General features: G+C 57.4%; 1 protein-coding gene across 5 annotated transcripts; it reads right to left on the bottom strand.

Annotated features, from left to right (window-relative positions):
• Window positions 1-1,714: 1,714 nt before the first annotated feature.
• On the bottom strand, window positions 1,715-26,775 carry LOC111156383 (DEAH-box helicase 37). Of its 5 annotated transcripts, XM_022517220.1 has the most exons (27): window positions 26,645-26,775; window positions 25,061-25,230; window positions 22,061-22,173; window positions 21,133-21,475; window positions 17,826-17,974; window positions 16,682-16,774; window positions 15,269-15,365; window positions 14,253-14,366; window positions 14,049-14,150; window positions 13,675-13,789; window positions 13,254-13,349; window positions 12,951-13,033; window positions 12,052-12,199; window positions 11,421-11,497; window positions 10,797-11,029; window positions 9,560-9,671; window positions 8,421-8,527; window positions 8,086-8,274; window positions 7,190-7,314; window positions 6,988-7,104; window positions 5,620-5,792; window positions 4,708-4,822; window positions 4,418-4,555; window positions 4,123-4,217; window positions 3,955-4,028; window positions 2,610-2,707; window positions 1,715-2,459 (listed from the first exon to the last, which is right to left on the bottom strand). In XM_022517220.1, exons 1-27 carry the CDS (start codon window positions 26,748-26,750, stop codon window positions 2,374-2,376), a joined length of 3,468 nt encoding a protein of 1,155 aa, XP_022372928.1. In that variant the 5' UTR covers window positions 26,751-26,775; the 3' UTR covers window positions 1,715-2,373. The 5 variants fall into 5 exon arrangements, with proteins under 5 accessions (XP_022372928.1, XP_022372931.1, XP_022372930.1 ...); XM_022517223.1 differs by lacking the exon at window positions 1,715-2,459 and having other exon boundaries at window positions 2,647-2,707; window positions 4,446-4,555; XM_022517222.1 differs by lacking the exons at window positions 1,715-2,459; window positions 2,610-2,707 and adding an exon at window positions 2,716-2,818.

The following is a 26,775-nucleotide window of genomic DNA, read 5'->3' as shown; positions in this document are numbered from 1 at the left end:
AGGGGTGCCCTCCTTAATGCCCACCCCCCATGTACCCCATCACCCACCCACCTCCCTCCATCAACCCTGTTTGTTCTCTATTGTTAAGAGTCTCTTGTGCTTTGTTTCCCTCTCTCCTTCTGCACCCCCTTCCCATGTGTTCATCTGTTCCCCTTCTTAAATTCCACATGAGTGAGATCATATGGTATTTGTCTTTCTCTGACTTATTTCACTTATCATAATACACTCTAGCTCCACCCATGTTGTTGCAAATGGCAAGGTTTCATTCTTTTTGCTGGCTGAGTCACATTCCGTTGCCCGTGTCTGCGTCTTCTTTATCCATTCCTCAGTCGGCACACATCTGGGCTCTCTCCGTAGTTTGCAGATAATCTGCTATGAACATTGGGGTGCATAATACCCCTTCGAATCTGTATTTTTGTATCCTTTGGGTAAATACCTAGTAGGCGACTGCTGGATTGTGGGGTAGTTCTATTCTGAACTTTTTGAGGAAACTCCACACTGTTCTCCAGAGTGGCTGCACCAGTTTCATTCCCACCAGCAGCGCCAAGGGCTCCCTGTTCCCTACATCCTTACCAACACCTGTTTCTTCTGCTAATTTTAGCCGCTCTGACAGGGGTGAGGTGGTATGTCATTGTGGTTGTTTCCCCGATGATGAGTGGCGTCGAGTATCTTTTCATGTGTCTGTTAGCCGTCTGGGTGTCTTTGGGAAAGTGTCTACTCCGATCCTCTGCCCATTTCTTAACTGGATTAAGGATTAAGGCAGTGATTTCTTTTTTTTTTTCTTTTAAATTTTATTTATTTTCACAGGCAGAGATCACAAGTAGGCAAAGAGACAGGCAGAGAGAGAGAGGGAAGCAGGCGCCCTGCCGAACAAAGAGCCCGATGTGGGGCTCGATCCCAGGACCGTGAGATCATGACCTGAGCTGAAGGCAGAGGTTTAACCCACTGAGCCACCCAGGTGCCCCTAGGCAGTGATTTCTAAGGAGGGTTTTGCAACTGGCAGTGTATTCAGTGACTCCTCAGTGTCCAGTGCTGGTAGTGTGCATGCACTGAGCACCTATTTGTGTCCAGGTACAGTGCTAAGTACCCTGGTGTTCTTGAATAAGACAAGCAAACCTTGACTTCCAGAGACTAGCACTCGGCGAGTAGTGGTAAGGTTTGCCAACAGTTAGACTGATGGCTGGAGAGTGAAGGGGTCAGGCGTGGGTGCTGTCGTGCGCTAGCTGCCAGCGAGGTCTATCTGCAGAACCGGAAGAATACCAGCTGCTGAGGCCTGAGGCTGGGAAGGGGAGTGCTCTGTGTCGAAGGGTCAGAAAGCAAACCCTGTGCCTGGAGTTTGGTGAATGAGGGTATGAGGGCCTCAAAGATTCCAGAAGGCCTGATGTGGAAGGACGAGATCAGATGTGTTCCCAGGCTCCCTCTGGCGGCCAGGTGGAAAATACACCATAGGCCTCAGGTGGACGCTGGGAGACCAGCCAGGAAGTCCTCACCATGGTCGGGCAGAAGCTGCTGGAGGTGTGCTGGGCAGGGGCTGGGAATCTGAGATCCGGGGTGTGGAGCTGGGGAACATGAATGGGCTCTGGATATATTCTGGAGTAGGGTCCACAAAACCTGCAGATGGCTTGAATGTGGGGAGAGTAGGTGAGACCTGCTTTGGGGGTACACTGGGGTTAGTGGCCAGGTTGTGGAGAAAGTGAGTCACTCTGGAATATTAACCATGTACCTCTGCTGCTTTATTTACATATTTGCGTTAATGGACTTTATGCATTTATACTACAGAATCAGAACAAATTGATTTAGGACAAACCCTGGAAGAAGGAGAGGCCATCAAGCCCTACCGGCAGGACGGACAGCTGGGTGCGCCCACCCAGGCCAGTTTCCCAAAGTGCCTGTCAGGGTGGGGGTGGGACAGTGTCCCGCAGACACGTGCACTCAGAGATCCACTAGATTTGCACACAGGTGTTCGGACAGCTGACATTTTTATGCAGAGGGATGCAAGGCAAGGGAGCACCACCCCCGCTGGGGAGGGGATGCAGAGGAAGGGTCCGAGGGCACCCTCCTGCCTGCCACCGCTTCCCCCTCCAGCCCGGCCACTCGGCAAGGGACTAATGTAGTCCCCAGAGTGGCACGGGAAGTAAAACCATTCTTCGCCACATAATAAGTAGTTTTAAAAAGGACCCCTGGGGTCCGACTGCCCAGGGCAACAGCAAGCTGTGTCCAGACATCTTGTATCCCAGATGAGGGAGGGTTTCCAGGGGTCTGACCCGCCTCCTGGGAGCAGTCCACCGGCCAGGGTGACCAGGCTGGAAACCAGCCACAGCCAGCTCTCTGGGTTCCCCAGACCAGTCCCCAGTCTTACAGCCAGGCCTCGGGTCAGGGGTCAGAGGTGGGGGGCCAGGCTTTCTCAACGTCGGCGTGCATGGCCTGTGGAAGCCACTGACAGTACTCGGCCAGCAGATCTGCAGAGGGCAGGAGAGAGGACAGTCAGAGCGGCTCTGGACCCGGGTGCCCGCAGCGGAGCAGAGCCTCCCACCAACCCTCGGCTGCCTTGGTGGGTCCCATTCTGTCCACTTGCGAGCCCTTGGCCACGGGGCACTGGTGACACTCACATTTGGGGCTTTTCCTCCAAGCAGCCAGCAAGGTCTCCTGGCAGCTGGCCTGCTCGGCAACAAGGGCTCTCAGCAGACTCTCCGTCCTGGGCTGTAGCCTGCAGGTGGGGACGTGGGCTGTAGGGCATCACTGTGCCCAGAAGCTGTGGGAAGGGGCGGGTCCCACTGCCTAAGACGGTGAACAGTCTGCCTCTGTCATGCCGGAGGTGCTGGCCAGAGAGAAGGATCTAGACTCGATCATCCCTCCAACTTCATCTCTTCTCACACTTGACTCTTTCCTGCCTCTGACCCCCCAACCCTGGTCCTCGAGCGCTACCACCCAGGCTGCTACCATACACGCTGCTCATCCCACCTAGAACCTTCCTCCGTACTTCTGCTCACAGCCCTACCCTGTCCCCATCTGCTTGGTCAGACTCCGCTGGACCAACCCTACCCCACTAGACGTCCTGCCCTGTCCCTTTGTAGCCCAGTCCCCACACGCCATCTGTCCTAGTTAGGTTCTCTCTGGTGACAGCCCCCACAGCGAGCACGAGGACGCCTGGCACAGAGCAGGTGCTCTGAACTGCCGGGGGAACGACTTGACCGGCAGGGGCCCCTGGCTCCATGCACCACCCTGAGTCCCAGGAGACCCTGGCGTACGTACACGCCTGCCTGCTTCCTGTGGGTCAGGCCCCCTGCACCAAACAGGAGATCGCCTTAGGAAGGGGTGCGTGTCTGCTTGGAGCTGGGTGGGCAGAAAGCAAGCAAAAGGGAGGGGCAGGGATAAGCAGGAGAAGGTTGTTGGGAAAGGGGGTTCCTGTGCTCAGCAGGCAGGCGGCCCCCAGGGCTCGTGTGCAGGATGTCTCCTGGACACCTGGACCTCAAAATGGGCTGACCAGAGTCTCCCCAAAACCTCAGAACATGACCTTATTTCCTTGTTTGGGAGGAAGATCTTTGCAGATGGAATCATTTAAGAGGAGCTCATACTGGACTGGGGTGTGCCCTACATCTGGTGACTGGTGTCCTTACGAGAAGAGAAAACCCAGAGCCAAGGAGGCACAGCCACGTGAACAGAGGCAGACCTTGGAGGGATGTGGTCACAAGCCAAGGAGTGCCTGGATGCACCGGGAGCTGGAAGAGGCAGGAAGGATCCCCCCACCCCCTGCCCACCCAGAGCCTACAGAGGGAACACACAGCCCTGCCGATCCTTCACTGCCAACTTCTGGACTGTAAGGCTGTGAGAAATCTATTTCTGCTGTTTTAAGGTGCTTGGTTGGTGGTCATTTGTTACGCCCGGCCCTGGGGCGCTAATGTGGGCTCCCTTCCCCACCACGTGCCACCCTGACGCTCCCGGGGAAGCCTGTACCTGGCCCATGTCTTCAGCATCGTGCTGGGGCTGGACAGCAAGCAGCCCCGGTAGGAAGCCAGCTTGGGGAAGACCTGAGGAGAGACCACAGGACGGGATGAGGGGTCCCGGCTCACCTTCTGCCCATGTCCCCGGGCAAGGGAGCCGGGGAGCTGCTGGGCCGCCTACCTGCCCTTCCAGCAGAACGCGGGCGAAGTGCTTGTAACAGTCGATGCCCTCCGGGAAATCCACCTGCACCGCAGGGAGCGGCCACCCGACACGATCTGGAAGGCAAGAGCCTGTGAGCAGGGGTCTGGGATGGGTCCCCACAGGCCCCTAGTCCTGTCCCTGAGCCCCGGGTCCCGCCCTGTGAAGAGACAGAAGGCCTGAGGTGACATGGCCCGTGACCTCCATTTCCAGGGCGCACGGTGTGGGACCATGTGTCTGCCGGCACCCGAGGCTGGCAGAAGTCACCCTGACTCACAGAACACGCTGGCCCGGTGACACAGTACCCGCCCCTTCTCCGGGCAGTAGGTGGGGGGCGGCTCCTCCAGGGGCTTGTCGAACTGGCAGTAGGAAGGCAGCAGGACCGGGATCCACTGGACCTCCACGGCCGAAACACCTGGGAACCAGGAAGAGAAGTGTTGCGGGGTCGCCGTGGCACTGCTGTGGAGGGATGCCAGGGTCCCCCCCACCCCCCAACCAGGGTCCCGGTGACACAGCTCACCAGAGCCGCAGAGGGTCAGGCGAGGAGCTGGCCACCAGCTCGGCTACCTTTCATGTACATCTTGGTGGTCTCCACGATTTCCTGGTAGACCACGAACTCGGGCAGCTCTCGGAAAAGGACGGAGCTGGGGTGGATGAAGACGGGGTCATCGAGGAGAGGTGTCTGCAGAGAGATGGGGAGCAAGTATGAGTCCAGGCAAGGTGCAAACACCAGGGAGATGAGCCCGTATGAATTCGATTACATGCTCCGCCTGAAGGGCAGGAGTGTGTGCGGTCAGCCCAAAGTGGGGCCCCGCGCGTCTGTACGTGGCCATGTGTGGGGCAGGTCTGTACGCCGAGCAGCACTGAGCCCCGCGGCTGCACCCGGATGACGGGGTGCCACGTGAGACAAACCACACATAGACCACTACTGTGCAACACCCAGAACGGACACATCCGGAGACATGGAAAGCAGATTCACGGGGCAGGGAATGAGCAGAAAACGGTGAGCCCCTGCTAATGGGCACGGGCGTCTTTGGGGGAGGCTGACGATGCTGTGAAGCTGACTGCGCCTGTGACCACACAGCTCCATGGAGACGGAAAGCCATGGAACTGCACGCCTTAAAGCGGGGAATTGTAGGGCATGTGATTTCTCTCTGAATTAAGCGGTTACGAAAACAGAGTTGGGGGCAAAGCGAAAGCCCAGAGGAAGATGGGGCCCCGCCGCACACCCTGCCCTGATCCTTGGCGGGGACTTTCCCAGAGGCTGCAGGCACTGTGTGTGAGGAGGAGGGGCCCCCAGCAGCCCCCTGCGCTCAGGGTGGCAGGACGCCAGAAAGATGGGGAAGGCGGGGTGGCCGGGAGCCTGGCGAGATCAGCCTGCGCACTGCACCGCACCGCACCACACTCCCCACACCGCACTCCCTGCACCGCACTCCCTGCACTGCACTGCACCGCACTGCGCTCCCCGCACCCGCCAACCTTGTAGGCGTTCTTCCACGTGTCGTCCAGCAGGTCCTCGCTCTGCACCCTGCGGGCCAGGTGGTCGCCCAGGCCGGCCACCACGATCTGCCGCAGGTAGGTCACCTGGCTCTCAGACGGCGGCTGCATCTTGGGGTCCACAAAGAGCCCGGCCTCGGGGCACACGGTATTGACTGCGAGGAAAGCCAGGTATGAGGACAGTAGGACCCACGGTTTCCTCTGCCCTGACCTTCTGGAAGGTCTCACACCACTCCACGTTGTGGAGCTCCAGACCCCCCTGCCTCCTTGCTTTGGCTCCTCTCCACCGAGGCTGCTGGGGGAGACAAAGCCCTCAGCTGCCTGCCCCAAACCCATGTCCTTCTCCTCCTTAAGACAAAACCCCAAGTCCTCAGCGGGCAGCAGAGGGAGGCGCTAAGGGAGAACCCGCTGGGCGGGCACGGACCATCCCCTTGGCCTGAGTGCAAGAGCACGTGTGCCTGGATGGGACCCGATGAGCGGGGTTGCAAATAAATCTCGGTGAGTAGGTGAATTTGTCATCCCTGGGTGTGCACAGCAGGGCGAAGACTGTGTCCCCTCAAGCTTCTGCAGGGAGCCGAGGCAGGCACGAGATCAGGGGAGGCCTCACCCTTCCGCAGGGGCGAGGGGAGGAGGAGGAGGATGGTCTGAAGCTGTGGGAGGGTATAAAGGAGAAGGTGGCTTTGGGCCCTGCAGCTCAGGAGGGGACAGAGCAGGGAGTACGGGAGGCTCAGACTTGGAAGGAAAACTATGTCTGTTCTGAGATTTACCGTATAAACCTTCTCTTTTCTACAAAACCTTTGGCAGAACACATGTTGTTTAACATAAAGAAAGAGAAAAAAGGAAAGAAAAAGAAAGGATGCAGGCCCAAGAAAAGAACATAGAAGACCTCCACCAGCTCAGCCCAGGGGCAGGAAGAGGGGGACCACACTGTCAGCTGCTCCCTGACTCCCCAAAGGGGGTCTCCACTTGATGCAAGGGAGGGAACCCAAGATGGGACTACAGGGAGCTCAGGGGCTGCTGGGAAGATGTAGCGAGCAGCTCCAGGACCGTCCTAGGGATGTTACTAAGGAAAAGAGGAGCCCAAGGAAAGGCCTCGTGGGAGGGACTGCACGTTACCCCCCCTTGGCCCGCAAGGCCCAGAAGTGGCCAGGACCAATTCAGGGGTTAGGAATAAATCTCAGCGGGCAAGTGAATTTGCAAATGTGGACTCCGTGGATAATGGGGATTAATGGTACGGGGTTAACGCGGCTCAAAACAATTTTCATCGTTAACAACAGTCAAGTTCTCTGCCGGTGTCACCAGAGATGGGGGACCTGGGGAGCCGCCAGAGGCTGGCATGGGGAACGCTACCTGCAGTGGTCAGCTGTCCCCGCAGGCGCCGGATCTCCACCATGGCCTTATACCGAAGCCCGTTGGCCTCGCAGAACTGGGGGGAGCAGCCGGAGTACTCACAGGCTCCCACGGCACCTGCGGATGAGGGGGCACTCATTTGCTGCCCTGCCCCAGGCCTGCCGGACCTCCGCCACCCCTCCAGGCCGCAGGGGGCACGCACCCAGCAGCACCATGATGTCTCCGAGCTTGAGAGAGGCGCCCTGCCCCGCCCAGATCCTCTTCATCTGGGCCACCCGGGCCCGCTTGGCCTTCAGCCCGGCGAGCTCGTCGTCGCTGGCCGCAGGTCTGCAAACACACACACCCCCCACCCGGGCTACCGATGCCGGCCTGGCCGCCCTCGGGGCAGCAGGGGCAGAGAAAGATCCCGGGGGGAGCCACTGACTAACATGGTTAAGGTCTTGGACTCAAAATTCACCACCTGTAGCCCAGGAGACGAAAAATGTGCGTTCTCCTAAGCCAACCGTTCCACGTCTAGAGACCTGATCACGAAGAATCCAACAACCGAGTAACCATCACAGTGGCTACACTGCTTACATGTGACAACAAAAAGCCCTGAATGCTGCTGTCCCAGCCACTGAGGGCGGCCTGGGTCAGTGATCACTGTCGCGGCTCCCCGGCCCATAGAGAGGAGCCAACACCGGGGTTAGAGCATGCGGCAGACACAGTTTGGAGCCCTTAGCTCGTGTTAACTACTTTAACCCCGACAACAACTCCATTATTATTTTTGTCTCACCCCCATTTTCCAGATGGGAAAGGTGAGGCCCAGAGAGGTGAAGTCACCCCCTGAAGCCACACAGCCCGGAGTAGCAGAGGGAGATCGGAACCCAGGGGGTCTGGGCCAGAGCCTGAGCTCCTGGTCATTACATGCTCAACGGGCTCCCCAAGCGAAGACCGGACTCTGCAGGGCTCCGAACGCGGCTGGGTTCAGAGAGGACGAGCGCTAGCATGAGGCCACCCGATGTGCCAGTTACTCCCCCTGGAGGCCGGGCTCCTGGTGGCCGCTCAGCACAGGGCAGCCCCCGCTGGCCTGAGCAGCGCCCCCAACCCCGTGCCCACCTGTCCAGCTCCTCGAACAGCTCGCGGACAGTCATGGCGGCCACAATGGTGATGGCGTAGGGCAGACAGCCGTGTTGCCTGCTCAGTGCCAGCATCTTGGCGTAGCGGGGTGCCACGGGGAATGTGGCCATGGTTCTGCCCAGCGCAGTGATGGGGCAGCTCAGCCGGGACCTCTGCAGCTGCTTCATGCTGGAGGAGAGGGATATGCGGTGAAGGGGTGGGGTGGGGGGTGTCGCGACTCAGTGGCCCTGGTGCTCAGGGCAGCTCAGGAGGCAGAGGGCTGAGAACGGGGCTGGGAACTGGCTCTCGGCTCCCCCGACCCTGACCCTACCTACCTCTCTGTTTTCTGGGGCGCATGCAGGGCACCGAGCGCGATCAACAGCTCCTCGGCGGCCACGAGGGCCTCCACGGAGGGAGGCGTTGGAAAGGGGAAGTTGATGACCTGGGCAGGGGAAGAAGTGGCGGGGGCAGCTTGAATGCAGAGAAGCAAACACAGTGAGTGCAGGGGGCAGCACGGCAGGCCTGGCAGGAGGACGGCGCTCCCGTACCTGCCCCGAGACCACTCACGGCCCCGGACACTCAGAAAGGACCCCAGGGACTCTCCTCGTCCGTGAGCCAGGGGAACCCCAAGTGCCCCCTCCTTCATTTATTCACACGATCCATGCGCTTGATAGCATGTACTGAGCACCTCATGTGTGCCACGGCCATTTTTGGCCACAGAGACCAAGAAAGCAGACAAGGGCTCTGCCTCAGCAGGAAGGGCTGCAGATGACCCGGGAGTGAGCACGGAGACGGGTGCAAATGTACCCGCACAACAATGGGGGGGTGGGGGGACCGGGCTCAGGGACGGTGGCACCGGAGAAAAGGTGACCAACTCCAAACAAGTGTTCTAGCAAATCCGCACACACCCGCGTCCACAGCTGCTCTGGCACTCATGGCCACAGGTGGCGACAACACAGGCGCCCATCGACAGGTGAACGGCTAGACAGTGCGTGGCCGGGCCCCAGGATGAAGCAGGACTCAGCCGGAAAGGACTGAAGTGTGGACACATGCCACCATAGGGGTGACCGCTGAAGACATTTATAGGAATGATTCCATTTACATGAAATGTCCAAAGCAAACAAAGCCATGGAGACTCGGGGTTGGGGAGGAAGGATCGGGAATGACTAGTAACGGGCCCAGGGTCTCTATCTGCCTGCACCACGCTCCCTGGAGCAGCAGAAAGGTGGGGGACCCCTGGACAGGGGCATCGTGAGGATGCTGCTGTCACTAGAGGATTGAGTCAACAGAACATTCTGGAAGCCCCAGGACAGCAACAGCCCTCTGTGCCATGGGCAGGCGCTCTGGGTGTTGGGAAGGGTGCAGTCCTGGGGAAGCAGGGGGTCTCGGGAGCCGGCCGTGCTGGGGGGAGCTGTGTAGACACAGTGCGCGGGAAGCTCTGTGGGGTACGGGCAGGGCTGGGGCCGCCGCTGACCTTTTCAATGTTGAGTGCTTTCATCTGAAGGATCAAGTCTTCAACGGGCCTCCGGGTGATTTCAGGAGGAGGAAACTGCTCAAAGTCACCAAAAACTGCAGACGAATAGAGCCTGGGCCAGGAGAGGCGCCAACGTAATGGAATTATTGTATCAATAAACCAAAAGGGAACTCAGCCAAGCCACCTGCCACTGGATCTCCACTGGGCCCCGGACGAGGACAGGCACGTGCCCCCACGCCCCACCCACTGCCTTGTGTCCCTCCCCTGCGGTGCAGACTCAGAGGGGTCAGCTGCCACGTGAGGGACGGAGAGCGGCGCCTGGAGCCCAGTCCCCAGCAAACAGCAACCACTGTCACTTCTCCCTAGGTTTTTGTGCACCATTTCTCAATTTCCTCTTTTCATAATTTGAAATATCAACAAAACCAGCAATAAAGCTATCAAAAATTAATAATAGGACACAGGCTGCGAGAGCACACTTGCCAACAGCACCTCTAATGAGGCTTTACTGTCCAGATTAGGAAAAGAACTCTTTCTGCTCCACAATAAAGGACAAGGAACCCCACCAAAAAGCAAGCAAGAGATCTGAAAAAGCATTTCTCCAAAGAACACAAATAAATGGCCAAAATGCACGGGAAAAGACATGCAGGGTCACCAGCTGTCAGGGACACGCGAACCAGGATCAACAACGTGCCACCGCAGCACACTTCCAGTCTTTAAACAATGGAAAACTAACAGGCATTGGTGAGAATATGGGGCAACACGCACGGCTGGTGGGAGGGCCACACGGTGTAGCGGCTGGGGGACACAGCGCAGCGGCCACGGGACCCAGCAACCCCTCCCCTGGGACAGACCCAGGGAGATGGAGACACACATCCAAGAGTGGGGACAGGAAAGGGCGGTGGTGAGAATACTGGGAACGGGCTGTGGAGACGCCACACGCCGCCAACAACACTACAGCCCCCAGAACGGCAGGCTTCAAAATGGTGACATTTATGGTAGGTTAATTTCACCACCACGAAGTTGTTGCAAAGTAACACGAAAACACAGCGGCTACAAATAAGTCACCTACTGAGTCAGTAGCCAACTGAGCACCAACGAGGCCCCACAGAACCCCCCAAGGACCGTCTCCAGTGGGACAGTACCCGCTGCAGCCTGGGGAGGGACCCCTGTTCTTTGCTCCATGCTGGTGGCTGCTGCAGTGACCCCTGCATCACTGGAGAGGCCCAGGGAAGCCCACCTGTAGCAGTGGCCCGGCTCTGTCCGGCCCGCTCGGCCCGCCCGCTGATCGGCTGAGGCCTGGGACACCCAGGTGACTCGAAAGGAGGACACGCCGGTGACACGGTCATAGTGCCGCTTCTTGACCTTCCCACAGTCCACCACGTACTTGATGCCCGGGATAGTGAGGGATGTTTCAGCCACGTTGGTGGCCACAACACACAGCCGTGTCCCCTCTGGGGGAGGCTGGAAGACCTGGGATATGGGGGAGGGGAAGCAGCAAAAAACCACCAGAATCAGGAAAGAATTTGTGTGACAGATGGGCGGTGGGGGGTGGGGGAAGGGCCAAGAAGCCAGGAAATTTCTCTTGATCACAGAGAAATCAGCCAGGCTGGTGGGACCCCAGAGGTGGTGAGGGTGACAAGCCCTCTCCTTGCCTCAGGTCACAGTGCTCCTCAGCACAGACGCAGGGAGGCATTCCCATTCTCCGAAGAGTTCCCAACGCCCTTCTAAAACTGGGGGTGTTGATCAAACCACTGATGACAAGGACAACCCAGGGCCCGACCTGCCCTTCTCCCAGTGCCCTTTGAGGGGCCCCAGCCAAGCACCCACCCAGCATCCACCCCAGGCCCCAGGCTGTTGCTACCTGCGCCTGCTTCTCCGGGGCCAGCAAGGAGTAGAGCGGGAGCACGTGGAGGGGGAGCGAGGCGTCCGGCTGCTCACCTGCCAGAAAACAGAGGCCCACTGGCTCCCCCACACGCCCACGGCAGGCGCCCACCTCATCCACCCAGCGGCCCCCGACCTGTTCTCTACGCTCTGGACAGCACAGTGGGTGAGCACGGTCTGGCTCGGAGTCAGAGGCTCCACGACCCCGACCCCATTCCCAGTGGGGAATGCCGCTTCGCTGTACGATCTCCTCAGAGGTCTGGCCACCAGACGCCCTCGAGCAACCCCAGGAGGCCCCGGACTCCTCTGCCAACAAGAGGCCCTAGAACTGGGCAGCCCTCCCAGCCAGGCCTGAGGCCTGCATTTACCCAGCAAAGCCGAGCACCCCTGTTACAATTAACACTACAAATATTTGAGGTTCTGCTTTGTCAGGCAGTTGAAGGAGCTCAGCAAACAGTAGGCACAAAGCAGCAGAAAGCCCAGCTCTCTTGAGGCTCGAGACAAAGATGTCTGGGCCTAACAACGGGGCCTGGTACACAGCAAGCACTCAAGAGACACCTGCTAAACGAACGACCGAAGGACCATGAGTAGGGGCCCTGCCCGGGGCACACCTCCATCTTCTCCCTCGTCCCCCAAGTCCAGGTCAAGGTCGGAGCCCAGGGCCACCTCCTCCTCCTCGTCCATCTCCGCCTCCCGGTCCTCATCGCCTTCGCCTGCTGGCAATACCGAGTAGCTGTCCAAACTGATCTGGGGCAATGCCTATGGCAAATAAGACGTCAGAACCATAGACTGCAGGAGACGCAGGTCACGGGCAGGAGACAAGCATGTCGAAGTGCAAGGCCCCATCCCCCGACCCAGGAGCCACGAGGCCTCAGGCAGCTCCAGCAGCCCTCCTCACTGTTATCACTGGGGCTAACCACAGGACTCATCTCACACGGCTACAGGCCTGCTGTGAAGACGGACTCAGCATGCAGGAGGCACTTAGAGTACCGCCCGGTGGGTCCCAAACCCGCCAAGGGTTAGTGACCTCCAAACAAGGATGCTGTTACCCATACATCCATGACGACAACGTGGGGATGCCTGGGGAGAGCACCCCCCTCCCCGGTTCTGTAGGCAACACCAGGGACCCCGTGCCCTCCCAGAGTGTCTCACAGGCCCTGCTCAGGTGCTTAGGGCTGGCCTTCCAGAAGCTTCCTCCTGGCCCACAGCACAGGGAACCTTAAACATTTCAAATCACAGCCCACCCTGCAGCCTCTGAGCAGCACAGGCCTGTAGAACCTCCTTCCACTGTAGGAATGTACCAGACCCGTGTTGCCCAATACTGTTGCCAGCAGCCCCAGGTGGCTACTGAGCCCCTAAAATGGACTGAAGTGACTGAGGAAATGAATTTTAATTTTACTTTATTTTAATTAAATTAGCCTCCACACAGCTACATGAGGCTGCCGGCCACCAGAGAAACAAGGCAGCTTCAGAGCCCAGAGCTGCCCCTACTGCACGAGCCTCTACATACCGCCACCAGGGCCCTCTTTGCCCTTGTCCTTGACTTCTTAAACTTCCGCAGCTCCTCCACTGAATCTTCTCGATCTTCTTTCTCTGCAGCAGGAGCAGATTGAGAAGAAAGACATCTTGAGGCCAGATGCAGGCTACAAGGACTCTGTTCGTCTGTCCGGAGTCAGGCCGCTATGCCGCTAGCCATGCCCGGGGAAACAGGAGGGCGGGCAAAGGCACCGGCTCCCCCGACAGCGAAGCTGTGAGGCCGGGAGGCCGAAGCTGACCCCCCGCCGGCTCCCAGGGCCCAGAGCTGCCGTGTTACCTGGGGGCCTGCGTCGGGTGTGTGGGAAAGCTCTCCTCAGCCTGCGGCACAGCGCGTGCACCTCCGCCTGCCCCGTCAGGAACACCAGGATGCCACCTGCGCCAAGAACGAGACACCCCGCTATCCGTGCGCTCACGGAGCAAGCATCGTTTTCCCCATCTGCCGAGAGCTGGGTGCGAGGAAGAGCCGGTCACAGCAGCTGAGACCCAGGCTAGGACATGTGACAGGGAGCTGGAAAGAGCTGCACGACCCACTATTCAACCCCCCGGGCATGGGCACAGAAGACCAGGGAAGAGGGACACCACCCAAAGCATGCACAAGGATGCTCACGGCAGCTCTACTCACAAGAGCCGGGAGCCCCGAATGTGCACCCTGGGGGTTCGGAGGGTGGGTCTGGCCTGTCTGGTCCCCAAGGCCTCACCTGGAGGCAGCATGCGGTGGATCTTGCAGACCTTCCGGAAGCACTCGCCGCTGTAGTCTTCTAGCGGGGTCCGCTTGTTGAAGTGCACGGTCACTGGGAACTGCCGGGACTCCACCTGGGATGCACCCCAGGGGCGCCCCGGGGCCGTGCACTGAGCCTCTGCCACAGCCTGGCGCCTCCCACCTTCCCCGGCCTACCTGCCCTCGGAGCTCCCTAACGCCGGCCTGCACTCACCGCCCGGAGTCGGGCCTCCACTGGCAGAGAGGCTCCCCAAAGCCCCCGCCCATGCTCAGCCTCCGCCGACCAGGCGTCCCACGTCCCCGCCGCCAGGCCCGGCTTGCCCCCACCCGCCAAGGCTCTGGCCCCGGCACTACCTTGATGACGGGCGGCGGCTGGGGGAAGAGCCGCTGGTTCCGCGTGAAGTCCTCCACCCGCAGCGTGGCCGACATGATGAGCAGCTTTAGCGGCACGTGCCTCTGGGGGACAACAAACCCGGTGATGACGGCCAGAGCCCTGGCGCGGGGACCCTCGGGAGACCCTTTCACCACAGCAGGCGGGCGTGGCCCGGGGGGTTCTACCTTGGCCCGGAGAGCCACGATGCGGGACAGGAGGCCGATGAGGATGTCCGTGTATACGCTCCTCTCGTGGGCCTCGTCGATGAGCACCACCTTGTATTTCGGCAACAGGAAGTCCTGGGGAGGGGGAGGGGCGGTGTGGTGAGGCTGCCAGCCCAGGCCCGAGCCACTCCAAGGTCACGCACACCCCAAAACTCTCCCACCCCAGGAGCTCTTGTTACTGCTGGCACGGACCCCGGAGCACCTGGCCTGTGACCTCGGGCAAGTTCCTCTGCCTCCCTGTGCCGGGTTCTCTGTTCCTAAGTTGGGGCAACAGAACCCACCTCGTAGGGTCACAGGGAGGTTTCCGTGACAATCACTATCTGTAAAGCACACAGCCTGGGGCCCGGGCCCAGCAGAGAAACTGCTGGAAGAAGGGCAGCTACCACGCATTACAGCCCCGCTTCCTGAGCCGGGTGCTGGCAGGGGAGGGAGAGCAGGCAGGGGACAGGAATGAGGCGGCAGCGGCAGGGGGACGGAGGGTGCCGGGACAGCAGACGCCACAGAGAAAGGAGCCGTACTCAACCACATCACAGCCACATTCACAGCCACTTTCCCAGTGACCGCAGCTGGCATCCCGGTGGAGACAGGCGTCACCTCTGCCCTGCCCAGAGGTCCCTACGCAGGTGGACGTCGCGCAGCCAGCAAGGAGCACACGTGGCTGAAGCACGACGTCTGTGAACCAAATCACAGTAACGTGAGTCCACACGTAACGAGCACCTGCCTGCTGTTGTGCTGAGGGGCTCTTGTGTGTCATATCATCTCTGCTTCAAAACAATTATATGAGTCCAGGCTTTGAGATCAAGAAGCTGAGGCCCAGAGAGGTTAAGTAACTTGCCCAAGGTCACACAGAGGTGCTGTGCCACGCAGTGCTTTGCCGGTGGTCAGCATGCCAGCTGCTCACTTCCGGAGGGAGGACACACAAACTCCCCAGCCCAGGCTTGCTGGCCTTGCTTTGTGAGACAAGAGGAGCAACTAACCTTCTGGATTTCCTTGAGCAACACGCCATCCGTCATGAACTTGATTCTGGTCTCCTCGGTGACATTCCCTTCATATCGGATCTGGTAGGAGACGACCCTGCAGAGATAGGCAGGCAAGGCCCCGACCAGCTGCAGCCGTGTGGTTGCACCACACTAGACAGCAGAGGCCTGGTCTGCGCTCTGTCGCCAACGTGCTGTGGAGGGAAGGGGGACCGCCGCAGCCCTCTGGAGGATACGCCAAGCAGACCCGGACCTCGGCTGGAGTGCGAGTTGGACCACCAACTCTGGAACCCTTTCAGAAGAGGATGGGAGGATGCTCCAGAGTTCCTCCTGGCTTAGTCATGGTCAGGGTATTATGTTTAAAATGTCCACGATTGTGGCTCAGTGGGTTAAGCCTCTGCTTTCGACTCAGGTCATGATCTCAGAGTCCTGGGATTGAGCCCTGCATCGGGCTCTCTGCTCCACAGGGAGCCTGCTTCCTCCCCTCTCTCTCTGCCTGCCTCTCTGCCTACTTGTGATCTCTGTCAAATAAATAAAATCTTTAAAAAAATAATAAAATGTTCACGATAAAAAGCAAAAAAGGATGAGAAAAGAGGGCAAGTCTGTATGTACAGTCATTTTCAATGTATACCGTTTGATGCGACAGGAAGGACACAGAAGGGCGTGGGGAGTAGGAACCATTTCTGTCAAAGTCAGACGGGAAGAAATACAGACAAATGCACACAGCTCCTTGTCCGTGCCTACAACTGTCTGGAAGGATCCACAAGAAACACTCTGGGGCGCCTCCCCCCATCCCCACCCTCGCTTGCGTGCCGGTCCCGGGGTACAGGTGCTGCTCTGTCCACGTTCACTAACAAGCCAGATGAGGGCCACTCTACATGCTTCGGTGCTTTCTCAGCTTTAGACCCCACTGGACGTGCCACCCCTTTGAAGCCAAAGACCACAGTCTAGGCTGGGGCCAGGCGGGCACATTCTAAACACAGCCCTGAGCCGGCCCCAAGCAAGCACTGTGCTGGCTTCGTTCTGTCGTCCAAATCACGTCCCACAGCCTCACCAGCAGCAGACGATCCGCGCTCAGGAGCTTCGCCTAAAATAACTCGCCTGCACGAGCACTCATCGCTGCCCACCTGTGTCCAGCCCCCTGCCGCTCTGCTGTGCCCCTGAACCCCCAGAAGGGTCCTTAGCGCCCTGTGCATGAAGGGAGCACAGGGGCCTGGATGCCCTGTCCGTGCTCTGTGGCCCCTGCCCCAGGACGTCCTGCTGTCCAGGGGACAGGAAGCCTTCCTGCACGAGCAGACCCCCGTGCTCAGATGCAGAAGCAACACTCCCACCCAGCGCCCTCGGGACGGACAGGGCCCACCAGCAAGGCCAGGGGCCCACCCTCACACCTCCCCCAGGAGGCCGAGCCCTCACCTCTGTGACAAATTCATCTCCTTGGCCACTCGCTGGGACATGGCCACGGCAGCCACTCGGCGGGGCTCCGTGATGCCGATGATGCTGTCGTCACTGGGGGAGGGAGAGCACGGCGGGTGCGTCAGCAGCGCTCGGGCCAGCCTGTCCATCCCCAAGCCGCCCACGGTTCCACGTCAGGGTTCAGTGTGTGGAGCGGCCCTCTCGGCGGGGGGAGCAGGACGGGCACCAGACAAGGCACCTCCGAACAGCACAAGGGAGCGGCCGGCCGGTCAGCACACAGCTGCTTCGGCACTCATGGCCGGTGAAAACCACGCAGCTGCTGCAAAACGGGGCGCGGGGTGAGCTGGTCCTCAGCCAGCAGAGAACGTGCTCGTCTCGACACAGAGCCTGCCAAGGGCACAGGGGCCGAGTTCCGGGCTGTGCGGAGAACAATTAACGTAGTAAGCTGCTCTCCTTAGGAGGACCAGCGCACTGGGTCGAAGGTGGTTGGCGTCCAGGATCAGAATGTCAGGAGGGCTCCTGGTCGCGTACCTGGGCTGTCTGCACAAACAACGTGGCTGCTGCTGGACCACCTGCTTATCTTCTGGGCACCTGGGACTCAGGGGCGTCCCGGGCAGAGGGTGCCGAGGCGACCACAACAAACACCCCGCTCCGTCTACTGGGAGAGGGCTCTGGAAGCCCGTGGCCTGGATCCGCCAGACTTCACCCCATGTGCCTCTCCCCTCTGCTGGCTGTGTTCTGTGCTCTTTTGCTCTAGTAAAACACTCACGTGTGCAGCTACAGGCTGGGTCCCATGAGCCTTCCCAGCAAATCCGTGAAGCTGGGGTGGTCTTGGGGACCCATGATGCACACACAGGTCAAAAGTGCCAATAGGAGGTGACATCAGCAAACACACTGCCCCACGTGCCAGGGACCGATCTAAGCATTTTATGCAAATTCCCTCCGCTCACCTACATAACCTGTGAAGTAGGTGCCATGGCTGTCCTTATCTCAGAGATGAGGACGCAGAGGCCCAGAGAGGTTAAGGAGCTTGCCCAACGCCACACAGCACATAAATGGCAGAGCTAGAACTAGATCCATGGGAGCTTGTGTTCGGAATAACTTTTGGGGATCACAGCTCCACTGTCACCTGAAGAACCCCCACCTGCTGTAGCCTGCTTCGTAGAGAAACTGAGGCACCTGCGTGGTCTTCCCGCTGCCAGTCTCCCCGCACACGATGACGATGGGGTGCTCGGCCACGGCCTCCATGATCGCTTGTTCTTCGGCGAGAATGGGGAGCTTCAGCCGTTCTTCCTGGCAGAAGAGAGGAAGTCAGTGCTCAGGGAACAGGGGGTTGGCAGGACTATCAAGGTTGACACGGTTTCTGGAAAGGTGTCCATGGGCACGTGGATGCCGCAAGCTTCCTAGCAAGTCGACGATGCCCTGCCACAGGGGAATGGGTGAACCCTGACCGCCGAGGAGTGGGACACAGAGCCACAGCCCCCAGGAGACAGAGATGTGGGCGGGGTCCTTCCGGGTCAGAGCGGAAGTTCTTGGGGAAGGCTTAGCTGGTACAGAGGAGCCCCCGAGACACAGCAGTCTCGGCTGTTGCTGGGAGCGGGGTGGGTGGGTTTACATTTCCATCTGATCACTCCAGTAAACAACCCGGTGCTAATCTTATCCAAGGACCTGCCACCCGGCGATTCCTCCCCTAGACATGTCCTCCAGAGCAGTGGCTTTATGATTTTATTCATTTGAGAGAGTGCATGCGTGAGCGCCGGGGTTAGGGAGGGGGCACAGAGGGAAAGGGACAAGCAGACTCCCTGCTGAGTGCGGGGCTTGATCCCAGATCCGTAACCCTGAGATCACCACCTGACTGCAATGGAGAGTTGGAGGCCTAACTGACTGGGCCGCCCAGATGCCCCCAGAGCAGTCACTTTCAAACCTTCTTTCCTACAACCCACCCACAGAACAGGTTTTATGTGGTAACTCATGACACACACGCACACACACACATACACGCACGTATAGTTGACCCCCGAACAACACAAGCTGCGTTTGAACGCAACGAGTCCGCTTCCTTATGCACAGATGTTTTCCCTGTAAATGAAGGACAGGACTAGGAGCGCCTGGCTGGCTTCGTCAGCAGAGCATCCGATGCTCGATCTCAGGGTCACAGGTTTGAGCCCACACTGCGTACAGGAATTACTTAAAAAAAAAAAAAAAAAAAAAGGTACAGGACTAGAGATGTGTTTTCTCTTCCTTATGACTTCTTCACATCTTTTCTCTGGCTTGCTTTATTGTAAAAATACGTTACATAACACATACCACACAAAACACGTATCAGCCGGCTCTCTCGTGTTATCGAGAAGGCTTCTGGTCAATGGCAGGCTTTTTGAGGTTAAGTTTTTGGGGGAGTCAAAGTTGCGTGTGGGTTTCTGACTGTGCAGGGAGTCAGTGCCCCAACTGCCGTGTTGTTCAAGGGTCAACGTTTCCCATACTGGAAAAGTTTTACGAACCACTGCTCACGTTCACTCTCTGAAGCACGCTCACATTAAAAAGCATCCCATTCTACTTCTATTCTATTTGCTTCAAAAGCAAAAAGTGCTGGTCATCTCATGACCCATGACGGCTGTGACTGTCAACGTGCAAACACTGCCCAAGAGAAAATGTTGCACGTGTAAGGAATACTTGAACTGTGCTCTATTCACACAGTGGGACATGACACAGCAGGGGGGAAAATGCCCCCCCAGGCAGATGAACTTTGGCTCGTGCATCAAGGTGCATAAATAAAGCTCAGAAACATAAAACTAACAAAAAAGCAAAAGGCAGGGGGAAAAATGACACGACGTCGTTTATAAAACCAGGTAAATTTAAGTAATAAATGGCTTAGGAACATGTATGTGGATAAAGACTAAGAGGGGACGAAACCGGAACGGGGCAGTAGGGACACCTGAGGGTGGAGCCAGGGTCCCGGAATGAGGGTGAAGCAGGACCCCACACAACCACCAGCCATCAGATGGCACGGGGCTCTGACTTCACCTGGAAGGAAATCTAGGGGCGCCTGGGTGGCTAAGTCGGTTAGGTATCTGACTCTTGGTTTCAGCTCAGGTCATGATCTCAGGGTCCTGGGATGGAGCCCTGCACGTGGGGCTCTGCACTTGGTGGATAGTCTGCTTGGATTTTCCCTCTGCTCCTCCCCTGCCTGCCTCCCCAACCCGCCGTGAGTTCTTGCTCTCTCTCTAAATAAATAAAATCTTTTAAAAAAAGATTCTTCCGGGGCGCCTGGGTGGCTCAGTGGGTTAGCCTCTGCCTTAGGCTCAGGTCATGATCTCAGGGTCCTGGGATCGAGCCTCGCATTGGCCTCTCTGCTCAGCAGGGAGCCTGCTTCCCTTCCTCTCTCTCTGCCTGCCTCTCTGCCTACTTGTGATCTCTGTCTGTCAAATAAATAAAGAAAATCTTTAAAAAAAAAAAAAAAGATTCTCCCTCCCCCCTCCCTCTGCCCCACCCCCAGTTACACATTCTCTCTCTCAAAAAGAAAAGTCAGCCAGCTTGCCCTAACTATATGCAAGGACATAAATGCACCTGTAACTGAAACCAGTTTCAATAAATACTACTTATTCTTATGTAGAACATAGCACTGGTATTTTCTTTCTTTTTTTCCCATTAAAAAAAAAAAAAGGAGCTGGTCACATCTCCCGGCTTCCACAATACAATCTGTGGTCTGAAACTGACCCTCTCGGGCCCAGGAGGCCTCCTGCCTCAGGGACTCAGCTCGGCGGTTCTAAGTGTGGGACAGCCCCTCTCCTCCGCTCCCGGGGGTTCTTAGCACTTGCCCTAGACGGCTTCCCGGGCCCTCCTGTTCTCCCCCTTCACGGCCCCTGATCCTTTCCGACATGGCTCCTGTCCCCGTTCACAACAGTGTGGGGTCCCCACCCACGTCTTCTGCTGTGCTGACAGCCGGAGGCTACAGAGCATCACACTTCCAGGGCCTGGCCGCCGGCACACGCTCGGGCACCGAGGTGGAGGCCCCCTGCTCCCCCTGCCCCCGCCCCGTTCTGCAGATGAAGAAAGGGAGGCCCGGGAATGGGCGAGAAAGTGGTGGAACCAGATGTCCACTTCAAGTCAATGGACTGCACAGCCCATGCTCTTGTCCTGGTGAGTGGCCACCTGGGCCAGGACCCACGGTCAGAGGCCGAGGGTGACGGTGAGCCGGTGATGACAGAAGCAGGTGACACCCGCCTCCACAGCCCTGCCCCTGTACGGGCCTGCTGTAGGCACACATGCACACACTTCCGCTCGTCAGTCTCTACGACAACGCCCCCAGGTAGGCAGCTGTCCCTGCTCCAGGAGAGGCCACTGAGGCACAGGAGGTAATGCGACCTGCTCGAGCCCCAGGGGTGTCCCCACCACATCCTTGACCCCCCACTGTGCTAGCCTGAGCGCTCATCACCAACACCAGAGCAGCAAACCTGCATTTCGGGGGTGCGGTTCACAGGGATGAAGACGGCGGGCTTCGCCGGGGGCCTGGCCAGGGTGGAGGCTGCTGCTGGAGGTGCCGAGGCAGGTCCGGCCAAACAGTCTTGGCCACTGGGCCCTGGGCTTCCAGTGCCAACCCCTGGTGCATCTGGCAGTGCCCCGGCTCCAGCCTTCACCGGCTCAGCGACAGGGGCCTCATCTGGTTCAGACTCTGCTGAGGACTCATATTCCTCCTCCTCCTCTTCCTCCTCCAACTCTTGGTGATAGCGCTTCCGGTTAGCCCCGCTGAGGCTGCTGATTTTCTCCTGCCCCTGGGCTTCGATCTTGTCAGACTTCCTGCCGGGACAGCCAAAAGTCAGGCACGAAAGCCCTACAATGGGCCAGTCAACCAGACACAGCTCTGTGTTGCTATATAGCCCGCCAAAGCCAGGATTCAAAGGCCATACCCCTTCCCACCCCAGGGCCTTTGTACTTGCCATCCCTCCTCCCTGCATTTACATTCTCCCTCACTTGACCCAAATGTCACCCAACGGGGAGACCGGCCCATCTCCCTTCACCCTCTTTCCCTGCTTTATTTTCTACCTAGTGCCTGGCAGCACTAGACACAGATGGAGTCAGTTGGTTCTTGCCCATCTCCCCACCATTAGACTGTAAGCTTACTTATTATTCTACTCTTGTGCACCCCTCTACCCCCAGGGCCTAGAGGAGAGCCTAGGACATAGTTTGCACTCACTGCAGCCATAAATTCGCACAGTGTTTAAGACCAGGACTCTGCCCTGCAGGAAACCCCATCGTGGCTGGGTGGAGAAACCCTGCAGCCGCGGCCCTGGGAGCCTCAGGGCCGCTGCCCACGACTGTCCTCTGTCCTTCCACCACTCAAGCCCTCCCCCAGGGCACTGGCAGGGGGCCCGGCGCACTCACTCTCTGCTGTGGTACATGCGGTCCCCCGTACCCAGCTTGGATGTGGTGTAAAACAGTCGCAGCTCGGCTTCCGAAACCTGGACTTGGCTCAATTTCTGCAGCATCTCCACTCGCTGGGGAAGGAAACAAGTGCATTAGACATCAGGCAGGATGACCCTCTCATTGGACAGGAACGAGACTCTACATCAGATTTTGGCCTCGCGAACAACTGGTCTTTTTAACCTAAAGGTCACATTACAAGTGTTGCGCGGCGGTCCTGCCTCCCCGTGAGCCGCGGTGGCTGGCTTTCTTTCTTTTTTTTTAATAGATTTTTATTTTATTTTAAACAACTTTATTTATTTATTTATTTAACCAGAGAGCGAGCGAGCACAAGCAGGGAGAGTGGCAGGTAGAGGGAGAAGCAGGCTCCCCAAGGAGCAAGAAGCCCGATGTGGGACTTGATCCCAGGACCCTGGGATCACGACCCGAGCTGAAGGCAGATATTCAACCGACTCAGTCACCTAGGCGTCCCCTGGGGTGGCTTTCTATACCCCAGGATGGAGTCTGGCACCAGATGGACCACGCTGTCCCTGCAGTACCGTGTCTGGAGAGATCATCCACCATCCGGACGCCCATCCGAGGGAGACTGAATAAAGGTGGGCCTGTGTGTGCAACGGGGCGTTTCCCGGGCTGTCTCCCAGGGAAGGGAGGCTCTGCTGCACCTGCGAGTGGTCCCCGCACTGCCTTCAAGACAGCAGCACGTGGCGACAGGGACAGTTGGCCTCCTTCCACTGGTGCGCGACTGAGTTTTGTTACTCTTGAGATCATGTAGATGCACTTTTATACGTGCTTCCATCTGTGTACTTTGCAATCAAGAAAAGGAAAAACCAGGTACTGAACGGTGGGAGAAAACACAGTACAGGACTTTAAAAAAGGACACCCCTAAAGGAAAGTGAGCCTCCCTGTGCTAAGGGCTCCAGGGACTGAGTGTCAGGGCTGTGAACAGGGGACCCTGGGTGGTGACCTCGACAGAAAGGCATATGGGAATCGCATAAGGTCTCCAGACTGGGCTTCCTTGGTCTCTGCGCTGCAGACACTGCGGTCCAGAGAATGTTCTGCTGTTCTGCACACTGCAGGCCGTGTGACAGCGTCTCACGCCTCCACCGGGTGTCTCCAGACTTGGCCGGAGGGCCTCTGGGGCAAAACTGTCCCAGTTGCACACAGTTGCCCCAGATCCAAATACCATTTCCAGGAAATTCAGAAGGGCAAAGGGATGTGCTTAACTTTACCACAGAGATGAAGTTTTTAAAATGCAGACACTGGGAAACTCTACGGACAACCAACCTGATTTCCTTCAACAAATAAATGACAAGGGAGAAAAACGAAGGAGGTGGGGTAGGGGAGCATTTATGAAACAATTGGAAATTCGACCACTTACTGGATAATTGATTTTTTTTGGATATTTGATATTTTAAAGAAGTTTAGGTCTTGTGGTTATCTTAAATGGTCCTTATTTTAGAGATACAATTGGAAATATATATGGAAAAAATGTTATGCATAGGGGGTTCGAATGGTCCCCCCCCCAAATATGCCCATGTCCCAGAATGTGATCTTATTTGGAAAAAGGTTTTCTTCAGATCTAATTATGTTAAAGATCTCCAAGTGAGTTCCTGCATTATCCAGGTGGGTCCCAAATTCCAAGACAAGTGTCCTTACAAAATACACAGAGAGGAGACTGCCATGTGAAGACAGGGGCCAAGACTGGAGGGACGTGACTACAGGCCAAGAATGCCTGGGGCCACCCCAAGCTGGACAGAAGGAAGGCTGCCCCCCGACAGCCTTCATAGGGACCTTGACTTCAGACTCCCGGCCTCGACAGCTACAACAGAACACATCTCTGTTACTGTAAGCCACCCAGTTTGTTTTGGCAACCCCGGGACCTAAACACAGATTTCTGCTACCCGGGCTTTGACCCGGGAGGTGGGAAAGTGGCCAGCTGTGGAGATGACTGGGGGACCATGGACTGACAGTTGCTGTGCTGGCGAAAGGTACACACTGAGTTCGATGCACGCGGTTCTCCATTTCCGTAGATGTTTGAATCTCCCATTACAAAATGTGTTCCTTAAAAAAGTATGAAGGGAGGGGCGCCTGGATGGCTCAGTGGGTTAAGCCTCTGCCTTCGGTTCAGGTCATGATCTCAGGGTCCTGGGATCGAGCCCCACATCGGGCTCTCTGCTCAGTGGGGAGCCTGCCTTCCCCCTCTCCCTCTGCCTGCCTCTCTGCCTACTTGTGACCTCTATGTCAAATAAATAAATAAAATCTTAAAAAAAAAAAAAAAAGTATGAAGGGAGAAAGGTTGATTCTCCAGAATTAAGTTAAAAAATAAGGGACACAAAATGATTAGGACAAAAAAGGAAGACATGAGCGTGCTAATGGGCTGACTGCCCCATTAACAAACATCCGGTCTCAAGAAAGCTGGGTGCAGGGGTGCCTGGGTGGCTCAGAGGGTTAAGCCTCTGCCTTCTGCTCAGGTCATGATCCCAGGGTCCTGGGATCGAGCCCCACATCGGGCTCTCTGCTCAGCAGGGAGCCTGCTTCCTCCTCTCTCTCTGCCTGCTTCTCTGCCTACTTGTGATCTGTCTGTCAAATAAATAAATAAAATATTAAAAAAAAAAAAAAAAAAGAAAGAAAGAAAGCTGGGTGCATCCAGATTGACCGAGACTCCTTGGCAGGCCCCTGGAGGGTCTGCAGGTTCCCGAGCTGTGTCAGGTATGGGGGCTGCTGGTCACAGAGGCCATTCGAATTAAAATTAAAACTAAATCACATAAAAAATTCCATTTTCCAACCATACTAGCCACACACGCCCAGCGACTACTATATGGAATTGTGCAGACACAAAGCATGCCCTGCCGTTCTGGAAAGTTTGACTGGACATTCGTGGCAGAAAACAAGCAGGGGACACAGACACCGTCTCTCCCCAGTGTGGGGAGCCGTATGCCGACCCTGATGGAACAGGCGTACCTGGCTCTTTTTCTCCTTCTGTTCTAAGATTTTCTGCAGCATTTTCCGCTCTTTCTTGGTCAGAGGCTTCTTCTCCTTCTTTGACAGTGGAGGGGCTTTGGGCTTCTTTTTCTTCTTTCCCGGCAAAACAAGTGCGTTGCTTCCATCGACTCCTTTCAACGTGTCTTTATCTGGAAAGACACACATGCCTGAACCCCCAGCCCAGGGACCAGAGACCACAGAGGCCTGCGGTCCTCCAGGGTCAACGTTAATGCCATGTTCTCCGGGGGAGCTCTGTGCCTCCTCTCATGGGCACCCCCTGTCCCATGTGTGAGCCCCCCAATGCCCACACAGGAATGGGGGTGCAGGCCCGTCACCGTTCCCTCAACTTGTCTGCCCAGCACCCACCACACGTCAGACTCCGCGGTGAGTGAGGGCACCTCTGTCATGGTGGTCAAGGGAGGGCAGGGAGGGAACCTGTTGCAACACTGCTCCCCTCAGAACGGGGTCGTGCTTTCTGTGGACGTGGGGTCAAAACTATTTCCATAAGACTACAACATTATCCAAAGCCTCTGCAGGGCACTAAATGCTGAGTTCAAGCCATATCTACTTTTTTTTTTAAAGATTTTATTTATTTATTTATTTGATGGAGATCACAAGTCGGCAGAGAGGCAGACAGAGGGAGGGGGGAAGCAGGTTCCCCGCCGAGCTGAGAGCCCCATGCGGGGCTCGAGCCCAGGACCTTGAGACCATGACCCCAGCCTAAGTCAGGCTTAACCCACTGAGCCACCCAGGTGCCCTATATCTACTATATTTACTTTTCAATGTCATAGTTTGAAAGTACCCAAACTAGACCCCAATTCAGCTACCCTATTACTCAACCTGCGGCAGCCCCTTGGGGAGCACCTGTCCTGCCTGCCATCTAAGGCTGCAGCTCCCACCCCAGGGCTCTGTGTGGGCTACGTCGGACTCCCACTAGCTCCGCCCGCCAGCTTTGTCCGTCCTTGCGCTGCAAAGAGTGAGAGAAGCTGTGTCTCCTCCCACAATCATCTGAGCTCAGCAGGGCAGAGATTAAAAAAAAAACAGAAAGAACTCTCCTGTTCTGTCCCCTACAACAAATCATGGCACACAGTGGGCGCTCCTACCAACAGGGAGGAATCTGAGCAGAAGTGTCAAACAGCCTGGAGCTCGGCAGAAATGTTTGGGCTGAAAAAAACTCATTCAGGGGTCACTAGCAAGGAGATTCTAATAGAAGCCAGAGAAAGAGATGGGATTGCTTCATTTTCTTGCCCACATTCCCCATGCTACTAAACTAGGGCTTAGGGCTTCTGGCGGCTCAGTGGGAAGAGCGGGGGACTCTTGATGTCAGAGTTCGAGCCCCACGTGGGGCGTGGAGAGGACGTAAATAAAACTTAAAAACTAGTGCCGGACTCCATAGGGGAGAAAGCCTCGGGATTGTCCCAAATTCACCGTTACAATTAGACTGTCACGGTGTCCCCCTCTGTGGATCATCTGAGAGGGGGTTCCTCCTGGTCCCCCCGCCCCAAAGTCTCGGAGGCAGGACGCAGGCCAGCCCGGGCCCAGCGTCCGGCCCGGACGCCTTACCCTCTAGTTCCAGCCGCACGGGGGGCGGCTCCGGGGGGCCCTTCGAGGGGCCGGGGGTCGCCTGCAGGCGCCCCTTGACGTTGTAGCGCCGGCGCAGCTTCCCCATAGCGCCCAGTACTGCCCGGGTTCGG

This window comes from Enhydra lutris, unplaced genomic scaffold (assembly GCF_002288905.1).
Source record: "Enhydra lutris kenyoni isolate GAN:26980312 unplaced genomic scaffold, ASM228890v2 scaffoldscaffold46, whole genome shotgun sequence".
Taxonomy (NCBI): Eukaryota; Metazoa; Chordata; class Mammalia; order Carnivora; family Mustelidae; genus Enhydra; species Enhydra lutris.
This window is presented reverse-complemented; position numbering and strand designations above follow the sequence as displayed.